General features: G+C 38.5%; 2 protein-coding genes across 5 annotated transcripts; one reads left to right on the top strand and one right to left on the bottom strand.

Moving 5' to 3' along the window:
* Positions 1-2,049: 2,049 nt before the first annotated feature.
* On the top strand, positions 2,050-12,510 carry gata4 (GATA binding protein 4). The gene is made up of 6 exons (XM_031322236.2): positions 2,050-2,811; positions 8,617-8,783; positions 8,933-9,058; positions 9,397-9,478; positions 10,090-10,226; positions 10,629-12,510. Exons 1-6 carry the CDS (start codon positions 2,292-2,294, stop codon positions 10,752-10,754), a joined length of 1,158 nt encoding a protein of 385 aa, XP_031178096.1. The 5' UTR covers positions 2,050-2,291; the 3' UTR covers positions 10,755-12,510.
* LOC116066269 lies at positions 11,133-15,803 on the bottom strand. 4 transcript variants are annotated; one of them, XM_031322233.2, is made up of 3 exons: positions 15,550-15,803; positions 15,134-15,283; positions 11,133-13,821 (listed from the first exon to the last, which is right to left on the bottom strand). In XM_031322233.2, the coding sequence occupies exons 1-3, from the start codon at positions 15,561-15,563 to the stop codon at positions 12,627-12,629; spliced, it is 1,359 nt and encodes a 452-aa protein (XP_031178093.1). In that variant the 5' UTR covers positions 15,564-15,803; the 3' UTR covers positions 11,133-12,626. The 4 variants fall into 4 exon arrangements, with proteins under 4 accessions (XP_031178093.1, XP_031178094.1, XP_031178095.1 ...); XM_031322234.2 differs by having other exon boundaries at positions 15,134-15,268; positions 15,550-15,801; XM_031322235.2 differs by having other exon boundaries at positions 11,133-13,803; positions 15,550-15,798.
* Positions 15,804-19,031: the final 3,228 nt, after the last annotated feature.

The following is a 19,031-nucleotide window of genomic DNA, read 5'->3' as shown; positions in this document are numbered from 1 at the left end:
GAACCAATGGGCTACAGGAGAACACCTGTATGAACACCTGGGATGAAAGCACTGTTGTGATGATGATTATTTTCAGAAGTTTGTGCCTTGTGCATCAATAAAAAGCTCAAAGTTGCTGAACTCAAAGGAACATATCACGTTTATAATTATTTTTTAAATTGATTTTACAGTAGACACGTTTAACTTGTAATAGCAGGAAAACCACTGTAGCCTATGTGTAATTAATTACAATTAATGATGGCTGCATTCCATTTAGGTTTGCCAGTTCCAGGGACCTGCTATTGCCCATGCTCACTGAGGCACTTAAATGGAATGGAGTCATAATGAATGTTATGTTTCAATTTTAAAGTGTAGATAACTACGCTAATATTCATCATATGATTGCCTTCTAATCAGATAATGTACAACATAGTGAATTTCCTCTTATGGATAAGAAAGTTACTAGAGGGCAACATAAATAATGAAACTGCACCCTCTTACCACCTTATCTCTCTCTCTCTGTCTCTCTCTGTCACACACACACACACACACACACACACACACACACACACACACACACACACACACACACACACACACACACACACACACACACACACTGGACTGTATTGGCAGCCTCATAGAGCCACATAACTCAATGAGGCTGTCTTGTGGGAAGTGGCTGCACAATGAAATGGCCTCGTGTGTTTACGTTGACTGGTGTTGATGACAGGTATAAATCTGTCCCCATGAGGACAACAACAGCCCGGGACGTCCGACTAAGGCGCGTCAAGCATCCAGCACAATTTTTCATTTTTGTCATAAAGACAAAAAAAGAGTAGGCCTTGGTGTTGCTTATTAGAAATGTAAATGGCAGGTCAGCACATTAATGGAAGCCAAGAAGTCATAATCAAATCAATGTTCTGTTAGACCCCCCTCAGTCACTGCTAATACATTTAAATACGAGGTAGGCCTATATGTGTCTATAACGGATACGTTTGGGGAAAAGGATTGATTAAACTGTGCACTTGATATGTCGTTAATAACGGCCACTACGTGTTAATCAACTTTAAAATATCTTGATCGCTTACTAGAATAATCAAACTTTTTTTTGAGCTTGTAAAGCAGCACACTGCTGCGAAATATATACCAAATATCACCAGGCTAATACGTTTTTAACTGGATTTATTTTTAATTCACATAGACAACATAGGAGAAATATACATGTACACGTTTGCAGAAAAATAATACGCATATTATGAAGTGTATATAGCCTATTATTACTTTAGATACCGCTGGGGGAAAAAGAGATCACTGTAATAAAAGCACCATAGACAGAATATTGTGGTGATTTCATCGAAAAGATTAGCCTATACTCGGAAATCCACCGATCACCATTTAATGAAAAGACTGAGGTCGTTTTAATGGGCAAATTAAACAAACAATGTAGACCTAGGCCTACTGCGTTTTTTTCATATTAAGTTACGAAGAAAATGTTGACAAATGTTAAAGAGAGTTGGTATTGATTGAATGGAGGATTTAGCTTGGGATTTGGAAGCAACTCAGGGACTTTAATAAAAGTTGCTTTAACGTTAAAAATAATTTTATTTACAGATATTTTGAAATGGTTTATGATCTTCTATTATATAGGCCTACTGTATGTCTGTAACAGGGAAGAGACCAACAACTCTACTGAAAACGTTATTCATTTAAATCACACATTTTGTGTGTTAAAATTATCACCACAATCTACAAAAAGAAAACACAAACAAAAACGCTGTTTTATCGAACTTAGCAGAGAGGACATTAACTAATGAGATATATTTATTTTAAAGGCTTTTATTTTTTTAAAGTCTGGATACCATTTATAAAGCAAAGTCACTTCAAATATCTAGAATAAAATATTCTAAAATTTGGTTGGTCAAATTTTTGTAAAGTTATTAGGTTTCATTATAAAGTTTTTGGCTTGAAGAGAGAGAGAGAGAGAGAGAGAGAGAGAGAGAGAGAGAGAGAGAGAGAGAGAGAGAGAGAGAGAGAGAGAGATGATAACAGCTGGATCTTGATCACAAAAGTCTCTCACTTCTCCTCCTCCTCCTCCTCTCTCATGTCCCCTCTCAGTTTTATTCTTATTTTTCTGAATGTTGCTTCATTTCCTAGCAGATCTAATTTTATTAAGGACGAGAGAGCTTTGCGGATTGTATTAAACTATATAGGCTAGCCTATTTTTGCGTTAATACTCCTCCTGTGCGTGACTGCATCCACACTACATTATCCCTTCTATCAACACGGATGTACAGCTTCAAGGAGAGGATATGTATCAGGGCATAATGACAACCAACCACGGACCCTCTTCCTATGAGGCCGGATTTCTGCACAACGCCTCGGCGGGCACCTCTCCGGTTTATGTGCCCACTACCCGGGTCGTCACCCCCATGATCCCGGCGCTGCCCTACCTCCAGACGCCCGGTGCGTCGCAGCAGAGCAGTACCGTGTCGAGCCACTCTGCCTGGGCTCAGCCGTGCTCCGACTCGGTGCCCTCGTACAACCACTCCCCGGCGTCTCCGCGCTTCGCCTTCTCCACCAGCCCACCTCTGTCCTCCGGGGTGGCCACTGTCCGGGAGACGGCTTCTTACAGCAGCCCGTTAAACATCTCTACCAACGGGAGGGAGCACTACGGCGCGCGGAGCCTCAGCGGGCCGTATCACAGCCCCTACCCGACCTACATAAGCCCGAACGTGGGTGGAACTTGGTCGGCGTCCCCCTTTGATAGCCCGGTCCTCCACGGTCTCCAAACCGGCGCTCCTCATGGCACAACACGGCATCCAAACATAGGTGAGCAACAGGAAAATAAGGTAACATTGAAATATTATGTGTAAATGTCATGCTGAACATTTTTTCCCCAATAGGCCTACAATGTGTTTTTATGAAATTCTGTCATCCAGACAGAAATGTAAAGAATGTCAAACTATTAGCTTCATTGTCAGGGAGAAAAACGAGAGAAGCATGTCTCTTTTATTTATTTATCTGTCAACGATTAATGAAGAGTAGCTTAATGGCCATACAAAACATGAACGAGGTGAGAGGTTGCAAGTTGGAAAATCAATGTTTTTTTTTTTTACAGAACAGGATTCTCTTAAAAAAGAAAAATATAGACTATGAGCCTATATTTATTAAAAAACCTGTTTCGTCTGCATGTATAGCCTATATTAGAAATACTCTCTTAATTAAAACCCATTAACATTAAGGCAGTATTAGTTGAAAAAACACACTAAACACACCAGATTGCACTAATTTAAATTATGATTTAAAATTACAAATAAATCAATATTATAATACAGTAATACAACATAACAAAATTATATTTAACACAAAGCCTGGTAAAAGAATCAATTAGATGTCACTGAAGTAAGAGACAAGTTTAAATTTCAGCCCAATTTTATTTTATTTTTTTCTGACAATGAGGCCAAATTATAGTTCATCAAATTTCTACAGAACGAACATTTCTAAAACTTTGAATTTAGGCGAAATGAGGCAGGGCGCGTGCATGTTTTGTTTTTATTCATAAGTTTTTGATTAAAACAACACAGCAACTAAAAACAATAACGAGTTTTAGAAAGTTAGGCTGCCACGTGAGATCAATAATCACTGTGATATATTCAACGCAGACACGGCGAGTCTCTGCAGAAGGATTTCTTTAAGTAACACCATTTCTAATGTCAGTAATGTATTTTCACGACATGTAATATGAAATGGAAAGCACTTTTCTTTTAATTAGGTCCAATAACTATGATATGTCTGGCTACTTTCACCCTAAAATAGCGGTAAATTTAACCTGCTTAAAGTGTGAGATTAGGCCTATGTGATTTGTTGAGCGTCCTGTAGGTGAGACTGCTCGCTGCTTCTCTCTGTATCGCTGCATTATCACGTTTTAGTTAGACCTAGAGGCCTATTACTTTTTTAACTAGACCTACACTTAGGCTACGTATTCCATGTGCCTCCAAGTGACATTTCACACTTTTAAAAGTAAGAAAAACGTTTTAAAAAAATCAAAGTCATTGAGGGAAATTCCTTCAATGTATTTTGAATTGAAAAAAAGACAAGGATTCCATATAAAAGACTACCTTTTTAATTCAGGAGGCCATTTAAACCAAAATTTATAATGATTTCCTTAATGAATAAAACAAACCAACAAGCCAGATTGAGTATAATGACAGTGAGCCTAAAGACTGCAGTTAATAGCCACACAATATAACAAACATGTTTTGTTTATTTTCAGAAATCAAATAAAGCTATTATTGGAGTGATATAAATTAATATTTAACTGAACCTGAATGGATACAGGCATTGATAAAACAGTTTATAGGGATTATAGTTTATGAGTTGTGTTTGACTGAGGTCAGATTTTTATTTAATTTAAAGTGTGTGTGTGTGTGTGTGTGTGTGTGTGTGTGTGTGTGTGTGTGTGTGTGTGTGTGATCTGATCAGCAGTACAGGACTCAGCTGAAGACTCAAATCTTTTAGTGAGGATATAGTGGATCCTTTTTCATTGAAACAGCTTTTATGTCAGGAGTAACTATAACCTGCTACAGTTTATGTCCCTACAGGGCTATGGCTATAGGCTATTCTGGACCATATATTGCAACACACTGATTTTGCTTATGTTGTCATTTTTTGATGACTTGCACCTTGTGTAGTCTACATTATCAGTATTGAGTTTATTTGACCTGTGTTTCTTCCATTATCTACATTTGAGGGTGATGGGCATCTAAACCTTTTCATTCGTTCATTCGTTCATTCATGAATATATCCCCATTTCATTATCATGTAATTTACACTGTAATCTGATGGGCCGGATCATCATTAAACATATCACTTAGTATTATTAGTAGTTTTATCAATTTTTAAATTACTCATTTATAAATATCAGCTTACTCTTTCTGTGTCTGACTGCACTTAAAATGCTTTGTATTGTCATGTCAAGTTTATTTATAGAGCACATTTAAAAGCAACAGACCGAGGTGCTTTACAAAGAGAGTCAATAAAACACAATAACGATCAAATAAAAACACATAGAATATTAGCACAAACATATATAATAATAATAGCACAAACAGCATTGCATAAACAACAAAATACAATACGAACAAATGAAAACCTGTCTTCAGGATGATAATTAGGTGGCCAAAGAAAAGAGATGGGTCTGTCGACGGGTTTTAAAGGTGTCAATGGAGGGGGGAGATCTAATTGTTAGAGGTAAATTATTCTATAATATAGGGCCAACAAGTGAAGCTGCTCGATCACCTTTGGGTTTTAACTGTGTGTGTGGAATGGCGAGCAGTGATTGATCTCCAGATGTGAGGGGTCGGGAGGTGAAATAGGAGATGATCAGTTCAAAAAAGTAACCTGTACCGGTCCATGCAGTTCTTTAAAAACAAATAAAATAATCTTAAAATCAATTCTGTACTTCACTAGTAGCCAGCACTGGCAGATATGGCCTCTCTTCCTGATACCAGTGAGGAGTGATGCTGCTGCATTTCAGAATCAGAATCAGAATCAGAATCAGAATCAGAATCAGAAAGGGTTTTATTGCCAAGTACGTTTTTTAACACATACAAGGAATTTGTTTTGGTGTTGTTGGTGCACGTCACACATTCTCTAAATGGGATATTAAACAATATAAGTGCTCAATATAATCTGGAACAAGCTGCAGGCGATATAGAGCTGACTGACTGATTCTGATTATTTATCAGTCCTAAACGTTCCCTACAAGGCCACCTCTTCTAACTGTGTGATGAAGAAAGAAAAGGATCCGCTGTACAACAGTGTGACAGATAACAGCATTGATCCCCACTGACCTCTTCATCTGATTACAATCACACTCAACTCACAGTATATATAACCTGTTTACTCAGCGCTTTTCTTCATAGGCGTTTCAGTAACAACTTCACCTCATTGTTTTACAATCACATCAAATTAAATCAAATCTAAGTGTTTGGTGAAGTGGCATTCAGCCGTGCAGTGAAAGTCTCTCTATTGTTCTGTGTGCAGGAGAAAAGGGGAAACTCCCTCAGCTGTGAAGTGATTGGCTTTTCCTTCTCAGTCAATGAAAGACCAAATAAATCACATGAGAATTCCTTTAATGATCAGTGTCAGTGAGAATTAGCATAATATGTAGCTTAAGGAACTTTAGAACATCTGTGAAAATATTTCATATTTAAAAGTTGCTTAAATTAAGTTAGCAACTTTTTTTTTCAACTTTATTTATGTCTTATTTTTCCAGAGAAGCAGCCCAATTACTTTGACATTATAAATGGCGTATAAAACGGTTTTAAGCTCAGATGTTTGTCACGTTCTGCCTTGATATGATCATTCTTTCATAAATGTAATCTTACTTAAATTGGAAAAGTATTAAATGTAATCAGCTATACCTTTGCTGACTACAAAAAACTATTTATTATATATTTTTTGGATAAACATCATTACATAATATCTGTATTATCATTCTGATAGGAGCAGGGATGAAAGTTCAACGTGTCTCCCTCACACAAGGAGCCTGTGACCCATCCTGTATTATAAAATAAAAAGCCAACTGGTGACTTTCACAGTTTCTCTCCCTTTGCACGGCATCATGTTGGCAAATAATGCACACACATAGTTTTACAGTTTACTTAGCATTCAGGTAAACATCGGTGGAAAAATATCAAAAGATTTACTAAAGTATATTTTAAAAAGCAATGCATGTAAAATGCATAAAATATGAAAAGAATAGTAAGATAAAGTAAATACAAGTAACATTACCAAGCTGTAAAAATACTCCATTACAAGTAAAACTCCTGTACTAAAACTGTAATCATTAGAATATTATTACAGATACTTTAATGTGTGCACTGAATTTAATCTTGGATGGAGCTAATTTAAACTATTTCATAAACTGTTTCATTTACAACAATGCATCATGTTTTATAGATTCATCTTGTGTTTTTTTCTGTAAAACAATATTTGTAACTACATCTGTCAAATAAATGTAGTGGGGTAAAAAGTGCAATATTAAGTATAAAGTTAAGATTCTCAAGTTAAGTGTACCCTTAAATTTGTACTTAAGTACAATATTTAAGTAAATGTACTTAATTACTTTCCACCATTGAGAAAGGCCCCTCTATTATTATTAGCTAAGTAACATTTTTAACATTTTGATATGTTTTGCATGCAGTCTTTATTTCCAAAGTCATCAGCTGTCAGATTGAGTAAAAATGTCCAAGATCAAAAGAAATATTCATGTAGAATAAAAAAAGATTGTAGATAAAGCTGAGTAAATAAACTTTGTTACTTTTAAATGTTGCCACTGTATTCTCTTATAAACTGCCAACACTGTGACAACTAAAAAACACAATTCAATACTTGTGCAGACAGTTCTTCTTCATGTGTCGCAGCTGTTTTCACCTACTGTATGTCCTCTTAAAGCGCTGGAAAACATGAACCTCCATTTAGATAGACATGGACTCTTTTGTGTATTGTCTTGTGTTGCTGTGTTGTGTTGGCTACAATTGCCTGGCTCAAGGTTAGCTTGCCCTGCTGTCTCTGTTTTGCTCTCAGCCTTGGAGGAGGCCTGCACATGTATCAGTTAGACTCTGCAGTGAGGGAGAAGCAGATGGAGGCCAGATTAACGCTATCTGAAGAAAAGTAATTATGCACAGTGAAACGTACAGTTAAAAACAACAATATGATCTGATTTAAATGTGGCTTTTTGCGGTTAATATGCTGATGTTTTGCACATTGCCTCAATCTATTCTCAGCATAAGCTCATAGCAGCTGATAAATACTGTAGCCTGTGCTGTCACATCATCATACCACAGATTGATGCCTCCTTAGCCTGAATGGCTTAAAGTGGTTCTCTGTTCTGTGCAACATGAGAGAGGTGAGATGAGTGAGGATTATATTTATGAGATGTCATGCTAGCTGAGAGAGAGGGAGAAAGGGATGTGATAAACAGAGTCTCTATTTGAATATGATGAAGCTCTATTCCGTCTCTATTTCCAGCCGGCTCTTTATCTCAAGGGGAGCTGCGAGATAAGGAGGGATTCCAGGCTGCTGGTGTGTGGGCCTGTGAAACTGCAGCCCGCTCCTCCTGCTGGTGTAGAGATGCCACTGCATTTGATAATCAGGGTTTGACAGTGCAGGGAAGTGCAGAGTGGAAGGATTGTTTGTGGCATAAACTCAGCTGGATGTTAATTTCTCTAAGAATCATAGAAATTAGCTCGGTTTGGTCTGTAATACAAGCTGAATATGTGTAACGTGGGAATTATGTAAAGTCTATTTAATGTTCTTTGCAATGGCTGGCAATGGATACTGAATTATCATCATCAGATTTACCAAGTTATTGCCAAAACACTATTAGTAAAATAATAACTTCTCAGAAAAATAGCTGTGGCTTCAACTTGACCAGGATGGAAGTTTTTAGTTCATCCTGTGCAGTTTTGAGAGTTAGAGAAGGTATGTTGGTGGATGATTGAAGATGATGTTAAAAAATAACCCACAGTTTTTACATGACAGAAGCAAATTACTGTTTGATCAGGCTTAAGGGAAAAGAAAAACTGATGTTTTAGCGTATCATATTTATTTCTTGTCATCCTCCTACAGACCTGTTTGATGACTTTGCTGAGGGGCGAGAGTGTGTGAACTGCGGGGCGATGTCAACCCCTCTCTGGAGGCGGGATGGTACCGGCCACTACCTGTGCAATGCCTGCGGACTGTACCACAAGATGAACGGCATCAACAGACCTCTCATCAAACCTCAAAGACGACTGGTGGGTGACAGCAGAGCACTTTTGTACTCTGTACCATACAGTGAAGTAATACGGTGTGTTACATGGATGTTAACTACTGCAGTGTAAAATTAACGTACTTTCTTTTTCTCCTTTTTAAAATGATGGCTCTGACATTTTATATACTACAGTCTGCCTCGAGGAGGGTGGGCCTGTCCTGCACCAACTGTCACACCACCACTACCACCCTGTGGCGACGAAACGCAGAGGGAGAGCCGGTCTGCAACGCCTGTGGCCTCTACATGAAACTCCATGGGGTGAGAGAGAGGGAAAGAACGGAGAAGGGGAGGAAGAGCAAGTGCATCTCTGATAATGCTGGAATCTTGTATATAGCCAGTTGAAAACATATTATTTACTTTAAATGATCATTCCCAGAGACTTTGAAAATGTACAGTATCTCCAGAAATTAGTAGAAAAAATGGGCAAGTTTTGAGGACAAGAGAAACTTTTCTGCCATCTCCTTTTTCCTTTGCATCTCTGAATGTTGACCTCACCTTACTAAAAGAACATTTTCACCATTCCTCCACGGATGCTACACTTATCTTACTTCAGTCTGCTGTTGTTGACTGATTCCTTTGTCTTTGTGTCCTGACAGGTACCACGACCCCTGGCTATGAAGAAAGAGGGGATCCAGACCCGTAAACGCAAACCCAAGAACCTCAACAAGTCCCAAACTGGTTAGCTTCAAAACCACATCACTTACGTTTGTGTATTTATGTATGTAGGTATAGTTATTAGATAAGCAGGGGCATAGCTAGTCCATATCCATGATGTTCCACTTCCGGGATTGTTCAGGTGCCGCCGGAAATTCTGCCGGATTTCTTTCATTTCGGTTGGGGGTCCGTTACCTTCCGTTTTCTTTGTGTAGGCATTTTAAACTCCGGTCGATTTATGAGGACTATGGTTAACTGCTCCTCAGATCTCTGCAGGGTAAATTGAGACAGACTGTCTGTCCAATCTCATGTAAATTGAAAGAATTGATGACTGTTGCACGACCTAAACAACTTTTGAACATACACATGTTCCACCCAAATAAGTTCCTTCCCGAGGCTATTTCGCAAAGGGGCCGTTGCTCCTTGCGGCACTTAGCGCTGCCCAAGATGATTGTGATTGGTTTAAAGAAATGCCAATAAACCAGAGCATATTTCGCCAGACTCTCCTCCGCAGCTCTGTGGCGGAAGGTCTGGCAATGCGAGACTAGGGCATAGCTAAAACTTACTAACTAGTACCATTTACATGTGCATGCATTCTGTGAATGTGTAATGACCTCAGCTCTGGTGCTCCACAGGGACCCCAGGCAGTGAGGGCACTCCGGTCACGCCAAGCAGCACTCCCCGGGCCTCCAACACCACAGAGGAGCCTCGTCAGATAAAGACGGAGCCGGACACTCACAGCTTGTACACACAACACAGTGCACATGCACAGGTTGAACGACTTTTTAGTTGAATTTCAGAGGATTTTTACTTCCAAAATGTGTTTTAGAGTTGGTGGTTGTGATGACAAAAAAGGCTCATTAAATTCAGCTAGAGTAATAGTAGTAGTCTAATAAGCCCAGAAAAGTGTATCACCTGGAACAGACAAGAGTTAAACTATTGCTTAGACATGATTATTATAACCCAAATTCTACAATACGGAGTCCTATTTTGCACTCTTGTACTACATTGATGACTCCCACATGCCAAATAATGGGACAAGAAAAGGAAAAGATAAATGTCCTATTTTTAATATTTGATCTCAGTGTAAAGTGGAAGGAACACCCACATAGGACTGATTACATAACATCTTCCCATACGGGCCTTCTCACCCTTTTCTTCTCTATCCCTCTAGATTTCAGCCTTGCCAGCCTACATGACAACTCAAAGTGGGACCATTCCTCTCAAGATGTCCCCTGGTGGCCACGGTGGGTCTTCTGGCTCCAAAGCTGAGCCCTGGAACAACCTAATCCTGGCCTAGAAGACCTAACCAGCATCTCAAACCATGCCGATTAAACTCTCCTGAGAGACAAGTGTCTGCAGAAAGCTGATTGACGCTCTGGATGCAGATGTTCCTGCAGCCTACACACAGTACAGGGCCTTCAGTGCAATGCTCTGGGACAAATATGTGGGCGCCACAAAAGAAATGGAGATCTTAAACAGAACTGCACAGATACTGTGCGTTCACTCACAGCAATCAACGGACTGAATGCAGTTTGTTAAAGAGTAGCACTGTGATTAGACACACACAGCTCTTGGTATGAGAAACTGCAACAAGTGAAAAAACGTTTTTTGTCTGTCCAGTGCAGGGGCATTAAATGACTGATACTGTAACATAAACCAGTAACAAATAACAGTAATGGTCAGACTTTATTTCCCTGAGTTATTTTTATTTCAATATATTTGTCTTCATTTTCATATTAATATGGACAAATTGCCAAAGAATGATGGACACACACAAGAATCACAACAGCACCCTTTAAAGTCAAACGTAGCACCATGGAGTAGCAAGTGTACTTAAAGGGTCAGTTCACATTAATAAGAAAAACAACAACTATATATTTTCACACTCACAAGGGGTAGGCCTATTTACTTGCATTGCATGCAATGGAGGTGAATGAAAATAAATTTTTCAAAAACTCAAGAGCTATGTCTGTTTACAGAACAAACGATGTGCCGGTTACTTAATAATCCACAGACCTCAATGTGATCAGTATTTTGTATGTTTGGTAGATGATTCAAACTGTTCAAATGTGATGAGTCTTTGGATTATCCAGATGATCCAGTAAAGCACTTTGCTATTTGTATAGATTTTCAAAGGATGTCAATTAATTTAGCACAACACTCAAACATGCAGTCATCTTAGCTGTAACAGGGCAGCTCAGTCTGAGCAGCAATATCTCAAAATAGAAACGGATATGTATGTGAATTGTGATTCGCGTGAACTGACCCTTTAAACATTTCCCAAATTTGACATTCAATGATTACAGTCACGTATATGTAATACCATTGATTGTAATGCACAGGTGTAATTTCACAGTACATCTAATTTTACAAAGAGAAGATAATCATGAGCATTTCTTCTAAACTTATTGAAAGACATCATCACTCCTCAACACCAGAGATATGACCTTCAGTATACATGATCTCCCACTTTGTTTCTGGACAGTTTCCTGAACGGCGTGGCTTTTCTGTCAGTATTGACATCTCTATGAAAAAATACATAATAAACTACCTATGCAGAAAGTTCAGTTGCACATTATGAATGCAGATAGAAGTTGTGGCACATAGCCCCCTCTGCTGACACAAGTACAGATGTGCATCCAGAAAAAAAGTGTAATCATCTTTAATCCTGCCAGTATTTATTATTAAAAGGCACAGCCCCAAACCACACAATCATCTAACCATAATCTATTAGCTGAAGGTAGTTTGATAGACTTCATGACGGTGTATTGTATCAAGACTGTACAGATTGTTACCAAATACTTCATGCTTTAATTTGCTTATGACAAGCATGGGGGGCTGGGGCAACGTGTTAATGTGGGACATCGCCACATGTAATTATCAACAAATATATGAGCATATATGTAAAAACTCCACTCCAGTATAATTGTAATACACCAGTGATGATATTTTGTAAGTAAAAAAACAGTGAAAGATGTGGACATGTGGACTAACACTACCTGATGCCCTTCCTCTGTGTGCAACTGTAGCTCTACTGAGGAAACTAATAAAGACAAAGCATTTTGACATAATGCAAATGGTATGTATGATGTAAAAGTTTGGCGTCATTCATTTCACTTCAAATGCATACCAAATGTGTGAAATATTTAGTCTTACAGTAGCTTCCTCATCATCTTGGCAAAGAGTTTAGTTGTCGGACAACTTGTGGGGCTTCTTCTGAAAACTGCATCCTTCCAATTTCTAAGTATTCTTTTGTGAACTTTACAATATCTTTGATAAAAAGCTGGATGGCACATTGATTGAAGTCTTCAGTCAGCTTCTCCCTGATGATCTCCGCATATTTGTCCTGCACCATCTCCTTCCAACACTGTTGAAATGTGAGTCTCATTTGATCCTGGATGACGTCAGATACTTGTGAGCTAAAAGTGTAATCAAAAGCAAATGCACCTCCCTTGTCTAAATATTCCTCAAAGCTTCCACTTTTTTCTGAAAGCAGAATTTGTGCAGCTTCGATCACAGTGTTCACCTCCTGTGTGCAGATTTTCTTCTCCTCTTCTGGTTTGCTTTCAAAAATGCTATGCATACTTTTGAAGTAACTCTTCCAGTCCGACTCCTGCACACTGTTTATCAAAGAGAACCTTGCAGATCTCTGAAGGTATTTCACATCAGAAAACAGATTTTCACATAAAGGATTAAGATCTGCCTTTTCAGCTGCTTTGACGTAGTTCTCATGGTCCTCAGCCTGATCGATAAGGTCCACTTGGCTGTAGTTAATATCCCTGAACAGATTTTCTTTAGCTCCTTTGAAGCCCCAGCTTTTCACATAACCGATATGAGTCTTTACTCCATACACGCTCCACCACTCCTTAGCTTTCTGAGCCAGTTTCAGCATGCATGGATCTGTGTTTCTAGCCAAACACGGGCTGTTCATGGTGAAAACGTACACCTTCCAATCCTCTGAGACAGTCTCTGACTCCAGAAGTTCCTGGGTTTGTTTTATAATAATGTCCTCGCTGTGTTCTCCGTTGTTGTAATTAGGATAATAAGGTCCATACATGACGACCTCCTCCTGTTTCTCAATAACGGCCCATGAATGCTGCTTATCTTCTGCACCACATTCCTCAGTGATGTCACGGCGAAACTCCATAAATTTCTTGTTAACTGAATCATTGAGTAAGATCTCATTGGCGGCTTGTCTGAACTTGAGATGCTCCAATACTTTCTTCACAGAGTATTGTGTGTCAGCCCAGGATGATACCTGGTGGAAGAAGCTCTCAGTGTCCGTCAGGAGTTGTGACCGTCCATTCACACAGGCTTCAGGTGTGCAGGGCCGACCCCAGCTCGTCCTGGAACACAAAGTTTGGCTGAATAACACAAAAACACTGTGAAACGGGATATATAAACATAATGAGATTCAGGAATACGTTTTGACACTTCTAAGCACAAAGTTCAATTGGACACGTGATAAGAATTTTGGTGTCAAACTTTTATTTTATTACATTTTTAAACAAATAGTTTGACATCTTGGGAAATACACTTATTTGGTTTCTTGCAGAGAGGTTGACGGGAAAGTAGATACCACTCATGTTTGTCCATTAAATATGTATCAACAGCAAGTAGCTGGTTAGCTTAGCTTAGCATAAAGGTTCTAATGGTAATGGTAATGGTTCTGTCCAACGGTAACAAAATCCACCTACCAGCACCTCTAAAGCTCAATAATTAACATGTTATATTTTGTTTGTACAATCCGTACAAATATTGAAGGAAAAAAGTGACACATTTTGGTTTTGACTTCAGCAAGTGACTGGAAGAAATAGTCAAGCCAAGGTAGCCAAGAAATACTAATAGGCAATATAACAGGCAGATTGCATTACCTTTCGACAAGGCCACGCTAGCAGTTTCCCCGTTTCTAGTCTTTGTGCTAAACTAAGCTAACCGACTGCAGATTCATTTTTAATGGACAGACATGACAGTGGTATTTTCATCTAACTCTCTACAAGAAAGCAAATAAGTGTATTTCACAAAATGCTGAACTTTTCCTTTAAGATCAGATAATTTACTTTTTTGTTAAGTCAATAATAAACAGTAAATGCAAATTAGGCATGTTAAGTGTCCGTTCTATGAGCATATTTCTAGGATTGAAATACTAGGTGTGCCTGTTTTGCTGGCTCTTCTTCTTTGTTACAGGATTCCTACAATACAGGATTACAGCTTCCTGAGCCACACATGAAGCCACACATTAAGCTCACCACCTCCTTACAGTCCCTCTCTTTTTGCTGCACATTTCCACACACTCATACACACTTACATGACTGATTCCATATTATTTTGTATAATTTTGTACTTAAACATGCCTATTTTGTACTTGTAAACTTGTCTGTTGCAGCCTAGGAGCATATGGGCTGTGACATATGGGACTTGTGAAACATAACGATATATATCATATAAAGCATATAATATGACATACAGTAATACTGTCACCTTGACATGTTTGTGACATTAGTAATACCAAGAGGAAGTGAAAATGTGTGACATCTGAAATACCCTCTGTCCTTAAACAACCCAGAATAAACCTGCGACTTTCCTATTGCAACACATTGCTTAAGGCAACAGTTCCACCCCATGTGAACTGTATAATACAGTATATACTGTAACTCTTCTTCAGTCAGTACTTACTTCAGTTTGGCATGCTCTGTGGCTCTGTCAGTCTCATATCTGTCTGGCAGAGTTTTCAGACTGGCCAAACATTTCTTTGTGTACAGCGGAGGCTCCTTTTCATATCCATTTAACAGAGACCGTTTACGACTTAACCTGAATAGAAACAGACTGATTATCATGTAAGATCAGATAACAGCGTATGTACAGTGGCTGTTAAAAATGAACCAAATACTGTTTAGCTTCGTGGGACATCTGTGGACAACAGTAATTGATGGTTTTACTGAAAGAATACATTAATGTAAGAGCCTGAGCAATATTTCAGCTATTTCAGCAAAGAAAGGTAAAAGAAAAGTCAGACACTATCAGGATGAAAGGAAACGTCCCTTCACCTGTCCTTCATAGTTTTTGTCAAAGTAACAACTGAGTTCACTCACGTGGTAAGTTCCATCCAGACTCCTAAGCCCTGGTAGTTCAGGAATCATTCAGTTAAAATGTGGCTCCTCTTTTCTCTTGTAGAGTCAGTCATTTAGTTGTCTCCTGATGACAAGAGAAACAGCTCTGACAAACAAAGCTCCACAAGCGACAGCTGACTGGTTGCACTCCTAACAAGTTAACTTACTGAGACAGCTTGTGAGAGTTTGTGACTTTCAACAATGAGCTCCTCCTCTCGGTAATGCTCATGGTCATATAGATATTACCAAACACTGTTGACGTTTTGCCTCTTTCAGCCAAGTCAAGTGTGTGTCATCAACTTGGTCATCTACCCTTTTTTCCAGTTTGGCAAGTTCAAAGACGTTTAAAAGGAAAAAGTTCAAAGCCCGCTTTTCTTTGGAACTGCAAGACATGTTAGTTTTGCCTCATTGAGTGAAAAGAGTAGAAGACTTATGACAATGTATGAGATGTTTCTGGTTCAGTGACACACATACTGTGCTAGAGGTTGGCTGCAGTTCATAACCCTACCCTAACCCTATGTAAACTAGAGTGATACCTATTGAAATATAATTGCACAATTAGTCCTTGGTTCACCTTCCAAGACGTACATGTTTCTGAACATTATGGCAAAGCAGACACTGTGAAGTCAGTCTATGATTCCAAGACGTACATGTTTCTGAATGTTATGGCAAAGCAGACACTGTGAAAGAGAATTTATCGTAAAGCAATTTTGTTGTTGTATGGCATCATCATTAGAGCTCATTCATTAGTGTGTTATTAAGTATAGGAATTTGAAACATTATTTAGAAAATTGTGTTAACTTTTTGGTGAGGACCCTTCGTTCTTTGTGTTTAAAAGTTTTTAGACAGTGTCAGTGTTAAAACAAAGGAGACTGTTGCGCTATGCAACATAACAGGTTAGACAGGATTTGTCTGGGTTCTGACAGAGTAGCATTTCTGCTCGTTCAGGTCAGAGTGTGTTCAACACAGGATATAAACTTTTATTCAAGGTTTTGAAATAAAATGTCTGAATAACTATTGGATGGTTCGCCATGAAGTTTTTGTTTAATGGCATTCATGGTGCAAGGATGAACCTTACTGACTTTGGTGATCCCCTGATTGTTTCTCTTGCAACACCATTAGTTTACATTTGTGGTTTTGAGTAAAATTTCTCAACAACTATTTGAGGGATTGCCATACAATTCATTACAGACATTCATGTCCCCCTCAGGGTGACTGAATGACTTGCCATTTTAAGCTCATCATCATTATAATTTCTTGAAAACTCTAGTTTATGAGCAAATACCTACAAAACTAACAACATTGCTATCAGCGTCAGCTGCACTTTGTTAATTAGCAAATGATGGCATGCTGCCATTAGTATTTAGCTTAAAGTGCCGCTGTGCGTTCAGTCTCACAGAGCTGTAGTCTTGTTAACGCCAAAAAAACAGTCAGAAATAAACATGCAATTTAAATACAAATGTAAGACAACACAAAGACAGAGAGAGAGAGACAGAGATAGAGAGAGAGAGAGAGAGAGAGAGAGAGAGAGAGAGCGATAGAAAGACATTCAAACTGCTGCTGCAGCTACTTATGTCGCCTCCTGCCACAGATTAAGAGATGACCACGGAAACACCACACAGGAGTAAACCACCACTCCTAACAAAACATCCACCTAGATCAATAGGTTCCTGTAAATATGTAAACATGTTAAGAGTTAAATTGTGATGAAGTTGTAACAACGTGTTAAGTTGTGTAGTGATTTTGCTGTACCATTGTACTCCTCATGCTTTTATCACTTTATGTTTAAGTTGGTGTTTATGTTATAGTTTATGTTGTGCCAGTTATTGTCAGTTTCCTTTTATTTATATGGTATCTGCTTTGGCAATATAAGCAATGTCTTGTCATGCCAATAAAGCTCTTTAAATTAAAAATTTGAAATTGAGAGAGAGAGAGAGAGAGAGAGAGAGAGAGAGAGAGAGAGAGAGAGAGAGAGAGAGAGAGAGAGTGATAGAGAGAGTGATAGAGAGAGAGAGATTGACTAAGGGTGAAAGTGTCTTTCCTGATCTGGTCTTGGATCTTTGATGCCAGTAAACCTACTGATAGGATTGCTGCTGTCGGCACACACACAGAGCTGACTGCAGCTTTCTCTGCTCTCTCATAAAAGGTGTATCTCTTTAAGGTCCAAATCAGGATGCTTACAAAAATGTTATTTTCTCACTTTAAAGTACATTCCTCACAATTACCAATAAAACACAGTTGTGTCCCAGGCACATTTATTTTACTCTGATTACATTTCATGCTCTCTGTTGATTGTTGTGGACACAATTTGGTAATAGGTCTTTTTCGCTGCAAACTGCTACGACGTGTCATAGTAGGTAGAGCACAGGTGCAACTAATTAGTGTATGCCAATTAGCAGTAAGACAGGGTTGTAGTATTGTGCATGCTGGCTCACTGTCACACGGCTTACTGGGACACTTAAATAGAACAGAGCCATCGTTAATGTACTTAGTTCCACCTGTGCTTTTCCTACCATGGCAAGTTAAAAGTCTGCTGTGAAAAAAGGCAGGTTTCTCAGGGTTCTTTTCCCTGAACTTTGTGTTTTCATATGTGTCGTCTTACTTGTGAAAGTCTTTGTGGGTCTAGAAAAGCATCCAGGTTCTCACCAGGATGTGTGTGTCCTCAAATTGTTTGTTAACCTGATCCCACACACAGGCTATTTTCAGCCAGGCTTTAATCAATGTGTTTTATTAAGTTTTTGATGGTATAATATACACTGTCTCACTCTTCTTCTTTCTTTCTTTCTATGCGGGTGTTTATGTGCACCCATTGCTACAAGCTGTATTACTGTAAAATTCCATTTGTCAATATTTTAAATCGAAAGACTTTTATTGATGTCTGCAAATGTGTGCATTTGTGTGTGAAACTGCAAGTAAGAGAGAGTTAAAGAGATGTTAGGTCTGGGTATATGCTTGCCATGCTTGGATGTCCTCTGACTTGTTGATGCTACTTGGCAATGAGGTAGCTAAGCTTGACTCACCAGGCTTTACTATATATAACAGTAGGAGCTAAGACACTTAGTGAGGCCTTATTTTAACTCATTTTTAATTAAATATGTTTTACAGGCAATTCATACATCATGTTGTATTTAACTTTTTAGTACAACTTCCTAGTCTCCTCACTTTATTTGTGACTATTTTGTTTATATACATATTTGCCATTTTTGTTAAAGTATATTGTATTTAGAAGCTACCTTTGTTTGTGTATAGCTTTTAAAAAAACAAAAGTACACATTGCCTTACAGTCAGACAAAAATGCATAAAAGGCTAAACATCCTAGGCTACATATAAAAAAGGTTTTCTATTGATACTATTAATGAACAAATTATTTAAAAACAGATACAGCTTAGTAAGATGAATTACATTCCTTATTTTTCGAGATGATAAATAACACACAGACAGTGTGTGAACACACTACGAGCACA

This window comes from Sander lucioperca, chromosome 19, assembly GCF_008315115.2.
Source record: "Sander lucioperca isolate FBNREF2018 chromosome 19, SLUC_FBN_1.2, whole genome shotgun sequence".
NCBI lineage: Eukaryota > Metazoa > Chordata > Actinopteri > Perciformes > Percidae > Sander > Sander lucioperca.
This window is presented reverse-complemented; position numbering and strand designations above follow the sequence as displayed.